Source organism: Sturnus vulgaris, chromosome 4 (genome assembly GCF_052056855.1).
Source record: "Sturnus vulgaris isolate bStuVul1 chromosome 4, bStuVul1.hap1, whole genome shotgun sequence".
NCBI lineage: Eukaryota > Metazoa > Chordata > Aves > Passeriformes > Sturnidae > Sturnus > Sturnus vulgaris.
The window spans coordinates 25,460,617-25,478,417 of NC_142246.1; the positions used below are offsets into that span (position 1 = coordinate 25,460,617).

The window sequence follows — 17,801 nt, forward strand, 5'->3', positions numbered from 1 at the left end:
AGGAGAGAAGTGCTTCCTAAGTGCCTAGTAGCCATATAGGATAGGTTGCTGCTGGCATACAGATTGCAAATTATATTCAAGACCTGAGCTGGAAGAATGCTGATTGCAAAGTCCAACACACACAATACAGCAAAATACCAGAATAATCCTTGTTCCTGTGTAGAGGGATAGAATCTTTACGGACAAGATGGCACACCTTTTCCCTTATCAGCTAATTAAGCCATTTATCATTCAAAGCACAGGATCAACAGGGCATGAACAGCCATTTTGTATTTATATTTACCCTTGTTTTTCCATATATATCCTATGCATTAAGTACTTCAGAAAATATCATCCTTCCAGTAAATCAGGAGTTATTGCTAGATCTCTGGCATGCTGGAAAGCATCAACATTACAAAAAATAAAACAGCCAGAAAGCAATGCACTTTATAAAACACACAATTTATATTATCTCCATCTCATTAAGGAGAGAATGAAAGTTTACAGATATTATTGACAGTAACATGTACATAAGTACTTTTTAAGAGTGGCAGTCCGGTTCCTCAGGATAATCAAATTTCCCTAAATAGAGAATTATCCATTCTCTCATTACAGTCCCTTTCTTCATTACCTTTCATCAAACTTAATGTTACATGCCTATGATCAAATTCTACCAAAAATACCCGGCTGCAAATACTCAGCTGAGACTATAACTGAGCAAACCATTTTTTGCCAATGAAAATAAATTAGTCTCTTTAGTCATATTCTTCCCCCAAAAGCATCTACAGAAGACACTGTAGGAAGAATTCGGCCTGTTGCTGTCGTGTCTTCCCCTTGCATTCTGCCAGCATAAACAAGTGTTACATTAGGGACATAAACGTTTTTAATTACAAAACTTCAAAACTTGAACGTCTATGTTCCACAGACACATGATTGCATGAAACAGAACAATCTTTAATGTATATTTTTATTTGTATATTATTTGTATATTTGTATAGTATTCGTTATTATTGTGAAAAGAACGCTAGCTTATGAGCCATCCATAGATTTCATATTGATGATTGCAAAAAGTTGTATTTTCTCCTCTCTGTATTCCAGCCTTTGCATGTATTATCCTGAAAAAAGAACTATTTCAAACTGCCCACTTATATTTCAAGAAATCAGCCAAGGTATAACCCATGAAGTAATAGTATTTTCCAAATTTTGCAGCCTTCAGTACTGTTATCTACATTGTAGATATATCTAATTATTTTTATAATATCCCATACTTAATTAATTTCATGTTAATCAGTAGATATTAAAATGTGCTCACAAATTATATATAAAGGTTATGTATATATAACAAATATACACAAATTTAATATAAAAGTTAATGTCTTCAATTAATATAATCATTAACAAACCTTTCCTCCTTTCCATAAGCAGACACAAAGAAATTATTTTAAAACAATCAGCAATATTTCCAATATTTACCAGTATATGACAGTATATGTGCATCTGCCATAGAGCAGCATACAGAGTACAAAATGCATTAGCAGATAATACCACCTGTTTGTGCAGGAGCAAAGTGTTATCTTTCATTCTCATTCTTGATTCTTCTTTTTCTGCCCCAAAACTGCCAGATATGCGCTGCTTGTAGGAGATTAGTGACATTGTCTCAACAAAGAAATTTTTTGTAAGTAATAGTCAGATACTACAAAGATTAGAAATTGAGCTATTCAGCCCCAGACAGGATTTGACCCTCAGTCTTATTGGCAACTTCCATTGTTTTTATTCTACTTTTGACAATCAAGGTTTATCTTTGGATGGACCTGCCTCTTCTAAGTCTGCAAACTCTTCCTCTATAATTGGCTTCAGTATTTTCTCTATTTGTGTAAGTCTTTTCTTCATTTTCTGTTGTGCACCTTCATACTCAGCCAACAACCTGGCAAACTTTGTTTGTAACCTGTCCATAGCACGTTCCATGTAGGCAACCTTCTCTTCCAAATCTTTAGGATCACTTCCTAAATTTGCAATTTCAATGTCCAGCAACCCATCTTTCATTAGGATTTGCTTGCCTTTTTCTTCCAGCATAGCCTTTGCATCTGGATACTCTGTTAAAGCCTCCATGAGATCATCTTTAGACAGACAAAACAAGTCTGAATATCCAATACTTTTAATATTGGCTGTTCTTCGATTGCCAGCTTTGCTACCCTTAATATTAAGAATGCTGATTTCTCCAAAGTAACTGCCATCACTTAGGACCACAAATTGGGTAATTCCATCATCAGCAACTACTGCCAGCTTGCCTTCTTTGATAATGTACATCTCTCGTCCAATATCTCCTTTTCTGCAAATGTAATCTCCAGGACTGTATACTTGGGGCTGGAGTTTCAAAACCAGTTCAACCAGCAGACCAGCTTCACAGTCCGCAAAAATTCGAACTTTTTTCAGTGTTTCCAGGTGAACATTGATTGCAATCTCTGCTCTTAGTTTATCTGGCAGATACTTCAAGACTTCTCTTTCATCTACAGCCTTTTTATTTGTCCACAGGTAGTCAAACCACTTTATAACTCTTTTTTCCATGTCCTTACTCACATTCCGAAAGTGCATATACTGCTTGATAGCATCAATCCTTGCTTGAAACTCTGCCCTGGCAGCATTCATGTTGGAGATCATTGAGCCCACATTACCAACAATGGTAGCGAAGATCAGTACTCCAACCAAGAAGTCAATGACCACGAAAAAATACTCAGAATCTCTTACAGGAGGGGGGGTTTCACCAATAGTAGTCAGGGTCAGTGTTGACCAGTAGAGACTGTAGACATATTTTCTAGTCAGGCGGGCAAATTCAGGATCTGAGGTGTTGGGATAGACCCATGTGTCAGCCCCAAATCCAATGGCTTTTGAAATCGAGTAGTACACACAGGCGTTCCAGTGAATTATAATCACAATGTACATGACAAGGTTAGAGATCCTGAAGATGTTTGGGTAGTTTGTTCTTGTTTCTGTTCTCTGGAAGAATTCAAACATCCGAGCTACTCTGAGTAGTCTGTTTATTCTTAATTCTGGGTAATTCAATCCTAACTTAAAGTATAAGAGATCAGTTGGTATGATTGACAGAAAATCTAGTTTGAATTGAAAAGATTTCTTGTATTTCTCTCGTAGCTTATGTTCTTCTTTCACCAGAAGACCTTGTTCCAGGTAACCTAAAATAAAATTGTAAATAATAAAAAATACTACAGGTTCAAATGTGTTGTGTTTAATGTCAGCCCAAATCTACTTTGAAAAATATTTTGGGTGAAAATTCCATATGGAACATAACTTCTCTTACTTTTTAATATTTAATTTCTTATTTCCAAATAATTAGCTTAGTCCTATATGGTTCAGCTTGAGCTATGAAAAATAAAAAATTCTAGATCTGAATATTTTCCTCCACTTTTCCACGATGGTGAACATCTGGAAAAAAACATCTTCCCCTCCAAAGAAACCTCCACAAGCTATAGGAAGGGTGATTAATGTGGAAAAGAATTTGAACACAGGAATTTCAGTTCCATATTGAGTGTATCTACTTAATAGCTCAATAGGATAATATTTTAAAATAAAGAGGTGCAGCTGAAGTTAATGGGATGTCTTGCCTGCTCAATGGTCTTGAAAATCAAGCAAATACTTGAATCTCCCATTAATACAAAAACCAGATTTAGGTGCTGGTTTTTGAGAACCCCTGATCCTCACTTGGCTGCATCACATGGTTCTTTTGTTTGGTGAGTCAAGATAGAACAGCTTGTACCTCCAAATCTCAAACTTTATGTGTCCTTTGAGTAATACATCAGAATTTCATCAGAATATCTCCTACTTTTACAGTAAGGCTGCAGTCTTTCAGAAATCTATCTCAGTGTCTTTTTTTCACTACTGTACCTCATCAAGGCTATTCAGATAAGACAAGTAGTAGTGTTTTGATTTAAAAAAAAATCTGGCATAAATATAAAGGAATAATTAATCATTGAGTATATTTACCTGTCCTTGTCCGTACAAACATATCAGCAACATAAATGGCATCAGAAATATAATCAATAATAAACCATGCTGCTAAGTAATCATGCTGAAGCTCATCAAAACAGGCTCTGAATAAGAAAAAAACAAAAGTAAATTACTATAAACCAAAAATTAAATACTTGCAAGAATCAGTGATGAATAGAATATTTTTTTTATCTAGTCAAGTATATTATGATTTTCCAGAAATTCTAAAATTCTATGTAGTCTTTAAAGGAGTACACCACCTTGCGATAATCATGGTCCAGTTGTACATGACAGGCATTGTGATGCAAAACAACCAGTTGTAATATATATTTCCTGCTGGATCAATGGTGAAAATATCTTTCTTCTTCCTAAGTGGTAAGCGGCGGGGGGGGGGGGGTTGGGGGGAAGAGATTTAATGAGAGATTTTAAATACATATATCTTTTTTGATGAATTAAGCATTCCAGAAATTATTGTTGTGAAATAAATGGTCTTTATCAAAGTTAAACTTCTTTGCTCAAATGCATTGAAGATGCGAAGCTGGTGTGACTTGGTGTGACACAAACTGTAGAATCTAAATTTTGCTAAGCAAAGTTAGCTTGGCAGTCTCACTTCACTTTGTAGTGGCACATGTGATTTTAAATTATTTTTTTCCTACCCAAATAACTCTCTTGTCTGATAATTTATTTTATCATTGAAAAAAGATTATGTGACTACTGATTTTTAAATAATATAAATTATTAAATCAATCATGCCTTTCTCATAAGGAAAAGTCTAGCCCTGAGGAAGATAAAACATTGGCATAGTTTACATAAAGAAGCCAAAGAACAGGAATTCATACAACACACGTTTCTACTGCACTGTTTTAAGTTTCTCTTCCTTAGCCAGAAAATTACAAATTTACCAAGAAGACTATAAAGCAACAATTTTTAGAACATAGAAGAGTTTACTTGCTTGTAGGTGCCTTTGTGTGTGGAAGAGATTGTTTTATACTGGCACATGGTTTGCTGCAGTGTGTTATCCAAGAAATACTAGATAATCAGGATCCAAAGGACATATATCTTGATGAATGTTTTCAGATCATCTCCATGCATGCATATTTCTGTTGTCCACATATGAAGTTAAGCCAAACAACTCTACTCTAGGGAGAACAACAGCAGTCTTTACACTCATTCACTAAAGTATAAATATCTTTACAGGACATCTGTGAATGAATTTGTTCTTACATCAAAAGCAATTTTATTATATAGCATAACTGGACCTAAACAAAAAATACTTACGCTTCTATATCTTCTTTCTTCTTCAACTTATCTTTATTTTTATTTTTCTCCTTTTTTTCTTTGTTCTTTTGTGTTTCTCCGTCCTTTTTTTTTTCTGGCTTGCTAAGAAATAGATTAATATTTTCCATTGTTAAGGACCAAGTTAAAACATATTTAGAAAAACTAAATATCTTAGAAATAGTAGTATTATTAGTTTTCATCTTACCTCTTCTTTTCTTTTTTCCTTTTCTTCTCTCTAAGAAAAAGAAAAATATGATAGGTTCATGGGATGCACATCCTATGTCTTCAACATCTATTTATTAGAGGCATCTGAATTCACTAAGGATAACATTATGTGTAGGTTTTTGGCCTTTTAGAAAAGTGTCTTATTGCTTATTCTATTCACCTAGAACTACTTTTGTTTTAAATTAATAGATACAATATCAGTAACTTTGGTAATAAGGATGATGATCATTATAACTGATGTGCATGAAGTTGAAATGTATGTGCAGTCTCTTTTGGGCTTGCATGAATGACATAACTGTTTCTAATGAAACTATTATGTATTTATCATATCTAATAATATCTTAGATATAACAATTATTAATTTCTGCTTTTAGAGTTAAAATTGTAGTACTCTCATTTTATCAAATGGCAAAGATACTTACTCATCTTTATTACTATTATTGTTAATATTGTAGCATGCAAATACTCCAGGTAGATATTGTTGCCTGGGGAACAAAAAAAAACGCAGTTATAGGATATCTGCTGAAATTTAAAAAAAAATCTCCTAAATATTTACAAGAAGCAATATACTATAATCTTAAAAACTTAGTTTATTACTAAGACTGAAGAAAATTATATGATAATTTTACATGTGCTTAGCTAATCCTATGTAAATCATCAAACTAAAAAAAACCAAAACCAACACAAAATATATTTGACACACCTGTTTTCCCCTTTTTGCACTGGTCCAAGGTCCTTACTGGTGTCATGGACTACCACAGTGGGAACAATGGTATGGGAGCGTTGGGTCTCAATCACTCCTATCTTCATGATGAGGTTTGTTTTAACTTGGATAATTGAAGAAGACTGCATAAAAAAAAGAATCCAGTCACTTCACCACAAGAATAAGTAGCTTTTTTTTCCCCCTAAAAATGAATCCTTTACATCCTTGCTTTCCTGAAGACAAACAAGAATATTTGCACTTTCCTGTCTCCCATAACATTCCAACCAGACAAGAAAATGACCTGGAAACTGTTGCTAATGGGAACGTAGTACACATCTTTAGGGAACCATAAATTTAGGTCTTGTTCCTGAGTTTTGACACGTTCTTTGAAAATATTTAAACAATTGTGTTTGAAACACCTACCACTGTTTCTTTCAGTTTTGAACCAAAGGCTTAAAAACTGTGTCAAGATGGATAAACAGATTCATGCACAAATGACATCCTGAAAGCCAGACTAAAAAGTATCCCCTGGTTGTAGGTCCAAAGAAATCTCAGTATATCTGATAACTGAGGCTTACACTCAGTTGGGACCAAAGAGTACTTTCTGTAAATAAGAGGGTTAAACTGATGTGGTAGTTTCCTTATTCATATAGCAGGTGGTCTATAAACACCTAAATAGAAATGTTATTGGCTCTTTATGTCACGTCTCTTCATCTCAAGGAAAAAAGGAAAAACACAAAAATGTTTTATAACTAATACAGTGCATTCTACTGTATAATTTTCTAGCACTGATGTAACTAACTTCTGCTCTCCTTTTTCACCACATATTCCTACAATGCTGTCACTTACATCTTGACATCAGTGAGACTGCCAGCTCTTTAGGCATGAATTCTACCAGTGTGATTTGCTCTTGCCAATACTGCTATTCACTGCAGTAACAATATCCCTGTATGTGTGAAATCAGAGTATAGAGATCTCTGTAAGTCACAAACTGACAAATGGGTGTCTATACCACTGATAGGTGAAATCAAATGCCATAGGGGTCAGTCTTAAAGCAGTGTATTCTGGCACACCACGAAGGAGAAGCAGAATGATACAGCTGACATTGCTGCCAGACTTACTTGACTTCCCTTATCCGTCAATGAAACCAAAAATATGCCTATACAGGAAATAGGAGGGGAAGTCTATGTTTTCAGCACTCATCAGACATGAATGACACACGCAAAAAATAATATAACAATATCACAGAATAACAGAATATTCTGATTTGGAAGGGATCCACAAGGACCACTGAGCCCAACTCTTAAATGAATGGCCCATACAGAGATCAAACCCACAACCTTGGTATTACTAGCACCATGCTCTGACCAACTGAGATATAACAGTCTACAAAATAGAAAGATAAAGGGTGAATTTTAAGATGTATTATTCCATTAACAGTCCTAAATATAGTCCAGTATTGCTGATCAGTCTTTAAATGCTTACCAGCAAGGATCAGGTCTAAGAAAAATAGACATAGAAATATTCTAAATATCTAAGACATGGTAAACTTCAGGTTAGATTCAGGTTAGATTTAGGAGACTAAAAGCTGTCAGGGTTTCCACTGATTTACTGCTTGAAAGTGAGAGGATTGAAACTACACCAGGTTCAATTAAGTAGCTTTATATCTGCTTACAGGTGCTCTGAAAGCTCTACTAGTGCTAGCACACAAAATTCCATCCTGGTTAAACCTATATCCTCCACAGGGCCATGCAAATAATGGTGCAAAATAAAGCTGTGTCCAACTCAGCACCAGAGAAATGAAAATGCATTAATCTCAAAGGAAATAATTTCTCCGACAGAGTCGGCTCTAATCCAGTCCATGTTAGTACTCACAGTACCAACAAGAGCATATATTTTTCAAGTTTACTTTTGCTCTTTGAGTCTTCCTTAGTTTCAAGAACAAAAAAAACCAAAACAAAACCAAATAAAAGTTTGACTTTGTGGTCTCCAGACATACGGATTTGCACTAGTACTAGAGTTTAAAGATGATGATAAGTATGATAAAATAGAAACTAATCCAGAGCATGTAGCCTGAAGGCTGGGGAAAAAAATCTGTATCCTCTACATTCCCATGTTCTTCAGGTTAATAGGCTTTTCTGTGCATTTTTTCAAATAAACAAATTCTTCTGGGTCTGTTGGTGTCTAAGCAGAGACACTGTGGAATACTGTGTGTTCTGGGGAAGCAGCCATGGCAGCCATGCATAGGATTTGCTGGGAAAGAGGAGCTGCCATTTGAGGCAGGGCTGGACATTTCATATTACTGAAGCACTGAAAACATTAAGTGGCATAGGAATTGAAGTATTAACTACCCTGTAGTCTCAAAATACCAAGTCTGAATGTCAAGTTTAGGTAAGTGCTGCACCAGGTTATTTTCCTTGTCAATCAGTCTGGATGTGTAGCACAAGAATATCTTCAAATTCCACTAAGTCTAAAAGCAAATTGTGGGGAGTTTAAGTTCCCAAGTCTAAGACACAGAAGTGCTAATGCAACATGTGCCCAGTTCAAGTTGGACAGACACAGTAATTAAATCCAGTCTGGGGACTGCTGTTGCTTTGCTACAGCATTTGCCCAACTGGGCACAGTAGAAAATATCACATTAAACTCAGTGGGTCCATACTCATCTTAATGCATTTTCAAGCATTTCAAATTTCTTTACTAAATTCTATCACTATCATGTTTCCTATTCTCTAGTCAGACATATTTTTTCTTAAAATGATACATTGTCACAACTTGCTAGAGTGCTTTTTAATATTGGGATGCACATTTTCACATTATCATATTAAGGTAGCAAATTCAGAAGGTAATAGATAGGTGCTTTCTTTAGACATATTTTAGATTTTAACATATGGTTTTTACTGTATCATCCCAAATAGTTTCCTTTATAGTACTTTTGAGTTTTTAAAATGTAACTGCTATGATAAATAGCCAAGTTTTCAAGCATTATGACCCCAAAACTAATTATATTAATTACTATACATCAAAATCTTTAGCGCTGCTAGAAAATGAAAGCAGTATTATCCTTTTACAGAATTGTGATGAGAGCTTCTGTCACTTCTGCTTTTATTTTACATATTTCTCCCTCTCTTAGTGGCCCACCACATTCACATTTCTAACCACTATTTTCATAGAGAAAATGCTTTAAATAAGGATTCCCTGGAACAGATTTGGGCATCATATAAAGATCTATTTTTTTTCTTTACAAAAAGCAGCCAAAAAATCTTCATTAACATTGAAATCTGCAGCATGCTACAACATGATCTGTCTTTTCTAACATGCTAAGAGTCCTTAGCAGTTCTGCAATAAGCAGTTACAACAAGCAGTGTGCATGCTTACCTTGGGAATGTAATCTGCTGCTTCTAATAGAGATTTCAGTCCTTTAAATCAGCCACATTTCCTTACAACATAAGCAGAATCACCACCAAAAAAAGCTAAATATAATCGACATTTCATAAATAAATCCGTTATTGATTGATTTCACAAAGAGCCAGCCCCTGTGCAGTTCTCTGAATTATTCCCAAGGAAGGACATGGTTATTAGAGGAGGATTTCCTTGACCTAGTGATGGATTTTGAGATTTAGAGGGAGATGAAAGTGACAGTGGCAATCAGTGTTATCCTTCACCTGAGCAGATTACTAGCCCTATCTACAAGCACAAGAAGTGACAAATATCGGTGTGTGCTCCGTTTTGAAACTGGAAACAAATACTGTAAATAACTATATATTCAGTATTGTCTGCTCACTTGTTTTCTTAATATTGCAGGTGCTTTTTAACTGTAGTAAGAGTTTTTTACTGTAACAGAAAAATGAAAATTTCCTGTTTATTTTAATGTGTACACCATATGGCTGAAGAAAAAAAAAACATTTTAAACTACCTGAAGTTCTTACGTAATAGAACATATTTTGACTCTTTAAAAAATCCAGTGAATTGTGTATACATTTTTAGTGGAAAATGCCTTGATGATGAAGTTTTAAGACACTGAACTGATCTTCAGTTTCAGGATGGTTTATGACTTAGCAAAATTGTTTAAGTAGCTGCATTCCTCCTCTGTTAGATATGTGCAAGAGTGCATCTGTAGTGGCCAGGGAGTCAAGAAAGGCCCCATGAGGATCCTACCATATACTTCAAAAGAGAAAATGGTATTTGCATACCTCACCTTTCATATTTCACTGCTGGATGAGGAAAGAATGAGGAAAATAATGTTCTCTGAAGTTTGATTGATAAATTTTTCAATCTGGAGTCTTGTACTTGGCCCATTTTTGTAAATGAAAAAAAGGGCTCTTAAGCAGCAAAAAGAGGTATAAATTGAAACTTTAATTTATATCTTTGTCACAACTGAGACATAACTAAAGTTACCGAATTGCGTTTTAACTTTGCTTCACAAAAAAGGAGAATCCGGGAAAGCACTGAAGCCCCTGGGACTCCAGTATTATGACACACTTTTTTCTATAACCAAGGGCAGCAGGAAAAAATGCCATTAGCAATCATAGGAACCAACTTAAAATTTGCAGCCCAGGTGACTTGAGCTTATGGATTTAATCATAAAACGAAAGTTCAGCACAGGTCAGCCTCCTGATGATAGAAACAAAATAGACACATCTGCTGCTATGACTTTCCAACCTTGAAGACAGTCATTCCATTTTCCAGAAAAGAGAACATGCATTTGAAATTTACAGAATAAAAATCATTTTAGATAAGATAGTAATGGGCAACAAGGAAATGCATAATCTTAGGCACAATGGAAGCCACATACACCAGTTTTGAGTAAGAGATGCAACATAAGAAATAGACAAAGAAATGAATAATCTTCTAAATTCTGGTATATGCTTTACTGTGGTCTTTGAAGAGCTGAAATGCATCTCTTATCCTGAGATCATAGATATGAGATATGAGTAACCTCAGAAGGTTACTGCATCCAACTAGTATTGAATCTTGATCAGTTTTACTTCTGTCATTCTCCAGGGTTTTTCCTTGTCTTGCAGTCTGAAAGATGGCAATGTTCAGTGCTGAGCAATGATTCTGATGGCACTAAATGTTTGGGATAGATGCCTTATTATGTGTCACAAAAGAGTTGATACACCTTTTTAAGCAGGTATAGAACGACCAGTTTTCTTATAAAATAGTAAGTCCTGCAAAGCAATGCTAACTTGCTTTTTTTCTTAATTGCTTTACCCTAGAATTTTTCAAAGCTCTCAAATAGAGGAAGATGAATCCTACTAGGCCTGGCCAGTTCCTTGTCTGACAGTGGTCAGGACCTCACTAACCTGTGAAGAAGTTTGTAGGACAAATTCTGGATGAGCTCAACACAGTGGTGTCAATTCTGCCCTCCCTTAAAAATGACATAGCTGTCATTGACTTCACTGACAATTATATTAGTTTAATGTCAATATTTTTTCATGGATATTTTTCCTGTCATTCTGTATTCCAGTGAAGTAACCTTGACTGATGGGAGAATGACTGCACTAATGGATTATTGTTTTAGTAGGCCAACTATAATCTATTTTTGCATCTTGTGTTGTCATCATCTGTAATTCTCCTCAATCCTATTAAGGCTATGTGTAGTTTCAGATACCCATAGCCAAAACACTAGATACATTACACATATGTATGACTTATTTATAAGCAAGTTTTAATGGCACAACATTGTCTTTCAGCTCACTGTGTGGAAGCTCTGTAAACATATGAGTGTTTGGATTGGGATCACAGTTTTGGCAGGCTTCTTTTCTGCTAACAGTGTTCTGTATTTTCTAGTGTTGACATGATTTCACCAATTAATGTCATGTTGGAAGTGCTGTAGCTGAGAAGACTCCAGGGCTTCTGGCTTATTTATTCTCTTGTGTAGAATTCAGTGTCATGAAGCTCAATTGGCCCCAATGAGGCTCGATGACTAGAAAACCATCAGTGCCAACAGTGTCTCCACCAGTAGGTGGTACTGTATTTTTACTTTAGGGTGCGTGATGGAGAGTGAAATAGAAGAAATTTAAGATGTATATTGGTGTGTTGGATTCTCGTGTGCAGATGAGGCTGAAATCACAAAGCACTGCAAGTGCTCTCAGGCACAGAGCACAGCACCACACAGTGTGCTCAAACACTGTGTCAAAGACTTTCACCATCATCCTCCAGGTCCAGACCCTAGTTTTTGCATGACTACTCTGCACAGAGACTAGCACTTCTGAAATGGCCACACTATGTCTGGCCATGCTTGGCAGTTTTTTATGTGCCCTGAGATGAACCTGCAGTAAGACTTTCCTTGTGCCTTCCAGGTTTGGTGGGTGTCTCTACCCTGAGATGTCTCTTCAACTCCCAGCCTGAAACCTGCAAGGAACAGAAAGACTGGCTTATCAGAAAACCCTCCAGAAAACACTACATCTTCATTCAGTGGTATAATTGGGATAAAGCATAATTGTAGTGACCCCACAGGAGTTCCAGAAGCTCTGTACAGTCAGTACTTCTGTTTAGCAGAATTTTATTTCAAGTTAAAATAACATAGGAAATCTTAGTTGGTTGTGAAGAATAATGATGCTAAAATGTTTATGCATACAAAGGTGATTCAACTCATATTAATTCTGCTTAAAGAAAAATCATCAATATATGACATTGCCACCAATAAGAGTGGTAGAAAATGCACTGTAGATAAAAAAGGTTTAATAAATCTAGCCTTACATGTTACTCACTCTTTGTAGTATAGAAGGAGTTAAGGTGGCACTATCTGGGCATTTATAAGGGAACATGTTTACAATTAATCTCTATACAGCAAGTACAGCAATCTAATAATTTTGAACTTTGAACGCCTGAACTAGCTGGACAGTGAACAAGATTTCTAATTGTGGTGAAACTTGTCGTCATCATCTTCAGTATTTATGATAATATAATTAAATACTGGATAAGGAACTCAATGTATATGCACATAAGGAAAAAAAAGCCTCAGCAAGATTAAAGAATTTATAAGAAATCCAAGGAGACACACAGATTATGGTAATTAAGTCATTCATGGCTAATGCAGGGGTAAACATGGGGTTTATTAAGGCACAAAAATTAGTTTTCCAATGACTGTTTTAGTTATAAATGTAAAAGATTAATATTGACTAGATAGTCAGTGCTTCCATTTTTATCAAAGATCAAAAATTAAAGTCAATGCTTGCTCGCTTTAAGGAAAGTATCATGAAAACTTTCATACATTATATAATCAATTAAGTTATGTAACTACATAAGTAGCAGAATTTTAACCTAAATTTCCTCTTGGATTTTTCACACATTTAATGGGGGGAAATATAGTGCAATAACACAGAAGGGCATAGCAGGGTTTCAGGGTTATTCCTCTTTGGGAGAAATGGAAACTGCCACAAAATTGCTTTGACTGTTAGTACATACATATTTTTACTTCATATACAAAATGTTGATCTGTGCTTAGCTGTATCTGGCACAGCTCCAGGGAATTAAATGGATCTGTGCTGGTTTGCATTAGTTCATGATCCAGGCATTGCTCTAAATCAGCCATAAGCGTAATTTTGAATGGTAAACTGGTATCTTTTTCCTCTTTATGTCAGTTGATAAGATTGAATATCAATACTTTATTTTCTTTCCCATTTGACCTTTACATGTCATCCAAAATAAAGAAAAATATATCAACGTTGATAAATTACTTTTATGTAATTGTCTCGAAGTTCTTCAAAACAAGTTGAGTATGGAAACTGCTAATCATCAGTGAGGTATTCACACATGAAGTACGCCTAGTCTCTTCTGTAATAATATTATAGACTGCAAGTTTTTTGCATCTGTCCATTGACTTGGATTGTTAGTCACAAGTTTTTTGTGACTTCATATTTTTTCTCAGAAGAAAAAGAGTTTCATAGTGGTTTTTGCAGTTTATAACAATATAAAAATATGAAGCATGTAAAGATTTTCAGCCAAGAAGCAATAAGTATATAGCATCATTTAAGTTGGAAAATACTCTTACGATCATTAAGTACAAGTTAACCCAACACTATTACATTTACCATTAAACCATACCCATCAATACACATCTATACCTTTTAAATACCTCCAGGGATAGTGAGTCCACCATTACCCAAGGTGGCCTGTTCTAATGTTTGACAACCCTTTGGGTGAAGAAAAACCTCCCCTGGCACAACTTGAAACTGCCTCTTCTTGTCTGCTTGCTTTTGACTTGGGAGAAGAGACCAATGCTCTCCTAATTACAATCTCCTTTCAGGCAGTTGTAGAGAGGTGTAAGGTTTATCCTGAGCCTCTTTTTCTCCAGGCTAAACACCCCCAGCTCCATCAGCCACTCCTCACAGTGCTCCAGACCCTTCACCAGCTCCATTGCTCTTCTCTGGACTTGCTCCAGCACCTAAATGTCTTTCTTGTAGTGATGGGCCCAGAACTGAACACAGGATTCACAGAGTAGCCTCATCAGTGCCAACTTCAGAGGGACAAAATTTTGCTGGCCACATTATCCCTGATACCCAGCAGGGTACCATTGATTTTCTTAGCCACCTGAGCAGTCTGCTGGTTCATGTTCAGCCAGCTGTCAAAAATGTGTAAATCAGATTAAATATTTTATTCATTAATTAAATAGTCTAGGATGTCCATGGTGTGCTAAAGGACTTGGCTGGTACAGAGGCCCATCTACAGAAGTGTTAGCTGTATTGTTTCTCAGTATTCTTGTTCTGGGTACTACACCACAGTGACGCCATGAGCAGCAGGTCAGCAAGAGCTGTGCCAGAGGAAGAGGTGGTCTTTGGCAGCTCACCCTCTCTTGCCTTCTCTGCTGCTTCAGCAGGACTTTGTGGATATTACCACTTCCCTTCTCAGCAGATCTGCCAACTGAGTCACTTCTAGGATTGCAACAAGCTCAAAAAATTGACACTTTTTTGTAGAAACAGGGATTCGAACACACAGAATTGGCAGATCTGAGAGGACATTGAACATAAATAGGAATTTGAAGCAGACTGCAGATATGCATCTGTACTTATATATGGTTTTATCCTATGGACATGCTTATGTTGTACAAGAAGATCACAGTTTGCTCCCAAACTTTCAGATTGTGCTTTAAAATTTTGATTTAACTGTTTCAAATACTATTTTAAATTATTGCTCTGGGGGATTTTTTAGCAGTAATCTGCTTTAGAAATGTTAAAGAAGTCAAACTTTTTATCATGCGGCCAGAACTGGATCCAGGCCACCTTTCATGGAAGTTTCTATAGTGTAAACATAGTAAAGTGGAATGGTGATAAAAATCACAAATATTCTTTTCTCCTAATACACAGGGTAGTGGTTATGCTAAAAAATAAATACAGAAATAAAAAATGAGACAAAGATATTGAAACTAATCTCTTGGTTTAACCACAGGACTGCAAAGTCAAGGATGCCTAAGGCAAGGAAAATCAAGTTATTTTGCTGATAATGGCATCATAATTCAGCAGTATGCCCCAGTGTTAAAACTTTTCAAAAACAATGATGATTAGTTTTGGTACTGTGCTGCAAAGCCTGGTTACAACTCTAATCTCAATCCTGCATGTCCCTGTGGTGCTCTGTGGAGATGTGTTAAATTTGCAATTTTGCCTCCAGTTAGAGAAATCCTTGTGCATGCTAAAGGTCTGCAGACTGTCCCAGAAAGTTTGGTGGGCAACATGTAATGTTTTATTAAGCCTTACATTTTGTACATGTATTTCACTTTATCATGTCAAAACCAAGACCTTAGACTTCCACGTTGCAACTATTGATTGGGTAATAAAGATAATTATTTCTTATAACAACTTGGAGCCTGTTAAGTCACAGGGAGTCATCTCAGGGTATGCATCACCAGGCACTGCCCTTGTTCTACAACGCTGGCATAGTTTGGCCGCAGATGCACTGGCCAAAGCGAGCGCTGGTAGCTTGCCACAGACATAAGTGGTTGCACATCAAGACTGCTCACCTCTTCTCCTAGCTGCGAAGGGGAAGAATATTAAATCTATAGAAACTCCCGGGAGAGGTAAATGTTGCCAAAGTACTTCAGAAGAGAGCGCTCTTCTTTGGATTGAGTGTTCAGGTGAGGCCAAAGAACTCCCCAGGTCTGGGACTTGATCTAGAAAGTCTATTCAGCGTCACTCCTGGAGCCCTACGTGCCCTTTCCTCCCGAGGACTGGTCCAGTTGGATGGCGGGGATGCCACCTCCGTCTCCACCGGAGAGCGGGCGCGCCCAGGTGCGCCGGACCGCGCCCGGGCGGGCGGAGCCGCTGGAGCCAGGGGAGTCCTCAGCCGTGGGGCCCGCAGCCATGGGGCCCGCCCCATGGGGCCCGTCCGTCCTGCAGTGTGGGTCAGTGTCTGTCTGCGCGGCCGCGGGGGCCGGGGAGGGCGCGGGGGCAGCGCGGAGGGTCCGCGGGGCGGTGTCCGGAGGGTCCGCGGGGCGGTGTGCGGAGGGTTCGCGGGGCGGTGTGCGGAGGGTTCGCGGGGCAGTGTCCGGAGGGTTCGCGGGGCGGTGGCCGGAGCCCTGCACGCACAGGATTCTCCCCCGCCCGGACGTCTCCCGGTTGTTTTCCGAGGAGTGGCGCGCGGCCGGCGCCGGGGAGGCTCCTGCGCTTTTCCCGCGGCTACCTCGGGTTAAACATCTTTGTTTTGTGCTTTTTGGTGAGCCTCCACTCCAGGTGTGCCAGGGAAGAACTCCTTGCTGCTTCTCGGTACACTCACTTGCAGCCCCAGGAGCCGCGCCTTGGCAAAGGTGGGCATGGCATTTCCTGGGAGACCGAGAAAGGCGTTTCATGTTTCTGCCAGGGGTGAGCTGAGTCGTGGGCTCAATAGAAATGGTTAAATTATTGTCCGATCAAAGCAATTAGTTTTCGAGATGATTTAGGACCAGTAACTTCAGTGGCAGATTAAGAACCAAGTTGGCTGTCACTAACCAGATCAGCCTTGGACTGCTGAATGACAGCACATGTCACAAGCAGTGTGTAGCACCGTGGTGGCTGATCTACCCAATCCACATAGAGAATATTTAGATGTTTGAGGGAAAACAAAAAACAAACAAGAATAATTTAGCTGAATCATAAAAAAAGTTTATAAGTTACATCAGCATCTACCTTAGCTCAGACAGGTTTCCTGTTGCTGCCAGCCTTGAGTCAGAGCTGGGAGAGATTATTTCTGCAAGGAGTGGTTCTGCTGACAGGTTCATGTTTGTTGACATTTGGAAGTAGGAGGTGAAACTCGCTTAGCTACAGAAACTCTGTGCTGAGCAAGCCGGGCAGCCTCAGTGGTTTGTCACCTTCCTTAGCTTTTCCAAGTGATCCTCGGGGATTACAGGTGTAATAAAATAACAGTAATTCCTGGATCAGCCTCCTCTTCCCATCTCTCCGGTGGTTCTTTGATCAGTGCAGTGACATGCCACATGACTTTTTGTTTTAAACTATGAAAAGCTGCTCAGCGCAATAAACAGAGATCATAAGTATTCAAAATTACTTTTGTCAATGACAAATCCAATGTTTCTTTGTGAATGTGGGCAAAGATTGTAATTCAGAAAGGAGAGAAACAACCTGTGGAAGTCACTGGGTGACTTAGTACAAATGGCATGATTAAATTTTCCTTATTTGATGTCATAATG

The 17,801-nt window shown here is 37.6% G+C and overlaps 1 protein-coding gene across 1 annotated transcript; it reads right to left on the bottom strand.

Annotated features, from left to right (window-relative positions):
* Positions 1 to 1,749: 1,749 nt before the first annotated feature.
* Positions 1,750 to 16,967, bottom strand: CNGA1 (cyclic nucleotide gated channel subunit alpha 1). Its single transcript, XM_088164414.1, is given in 6 exon segments — positions 1,750 to 3,167; positions 3,976 to 4,082; positions 4,239 to 4,346; positions 6,185 to 6,327; positions 14,976 to 15,060; positions 16,330 to 16,967. Coding segments are annotated over 6 exon segments (2,499 nt in total).
* Between the last annotated feature and the right edge of the window lie 834 nt (positions 16,968 to 17,801).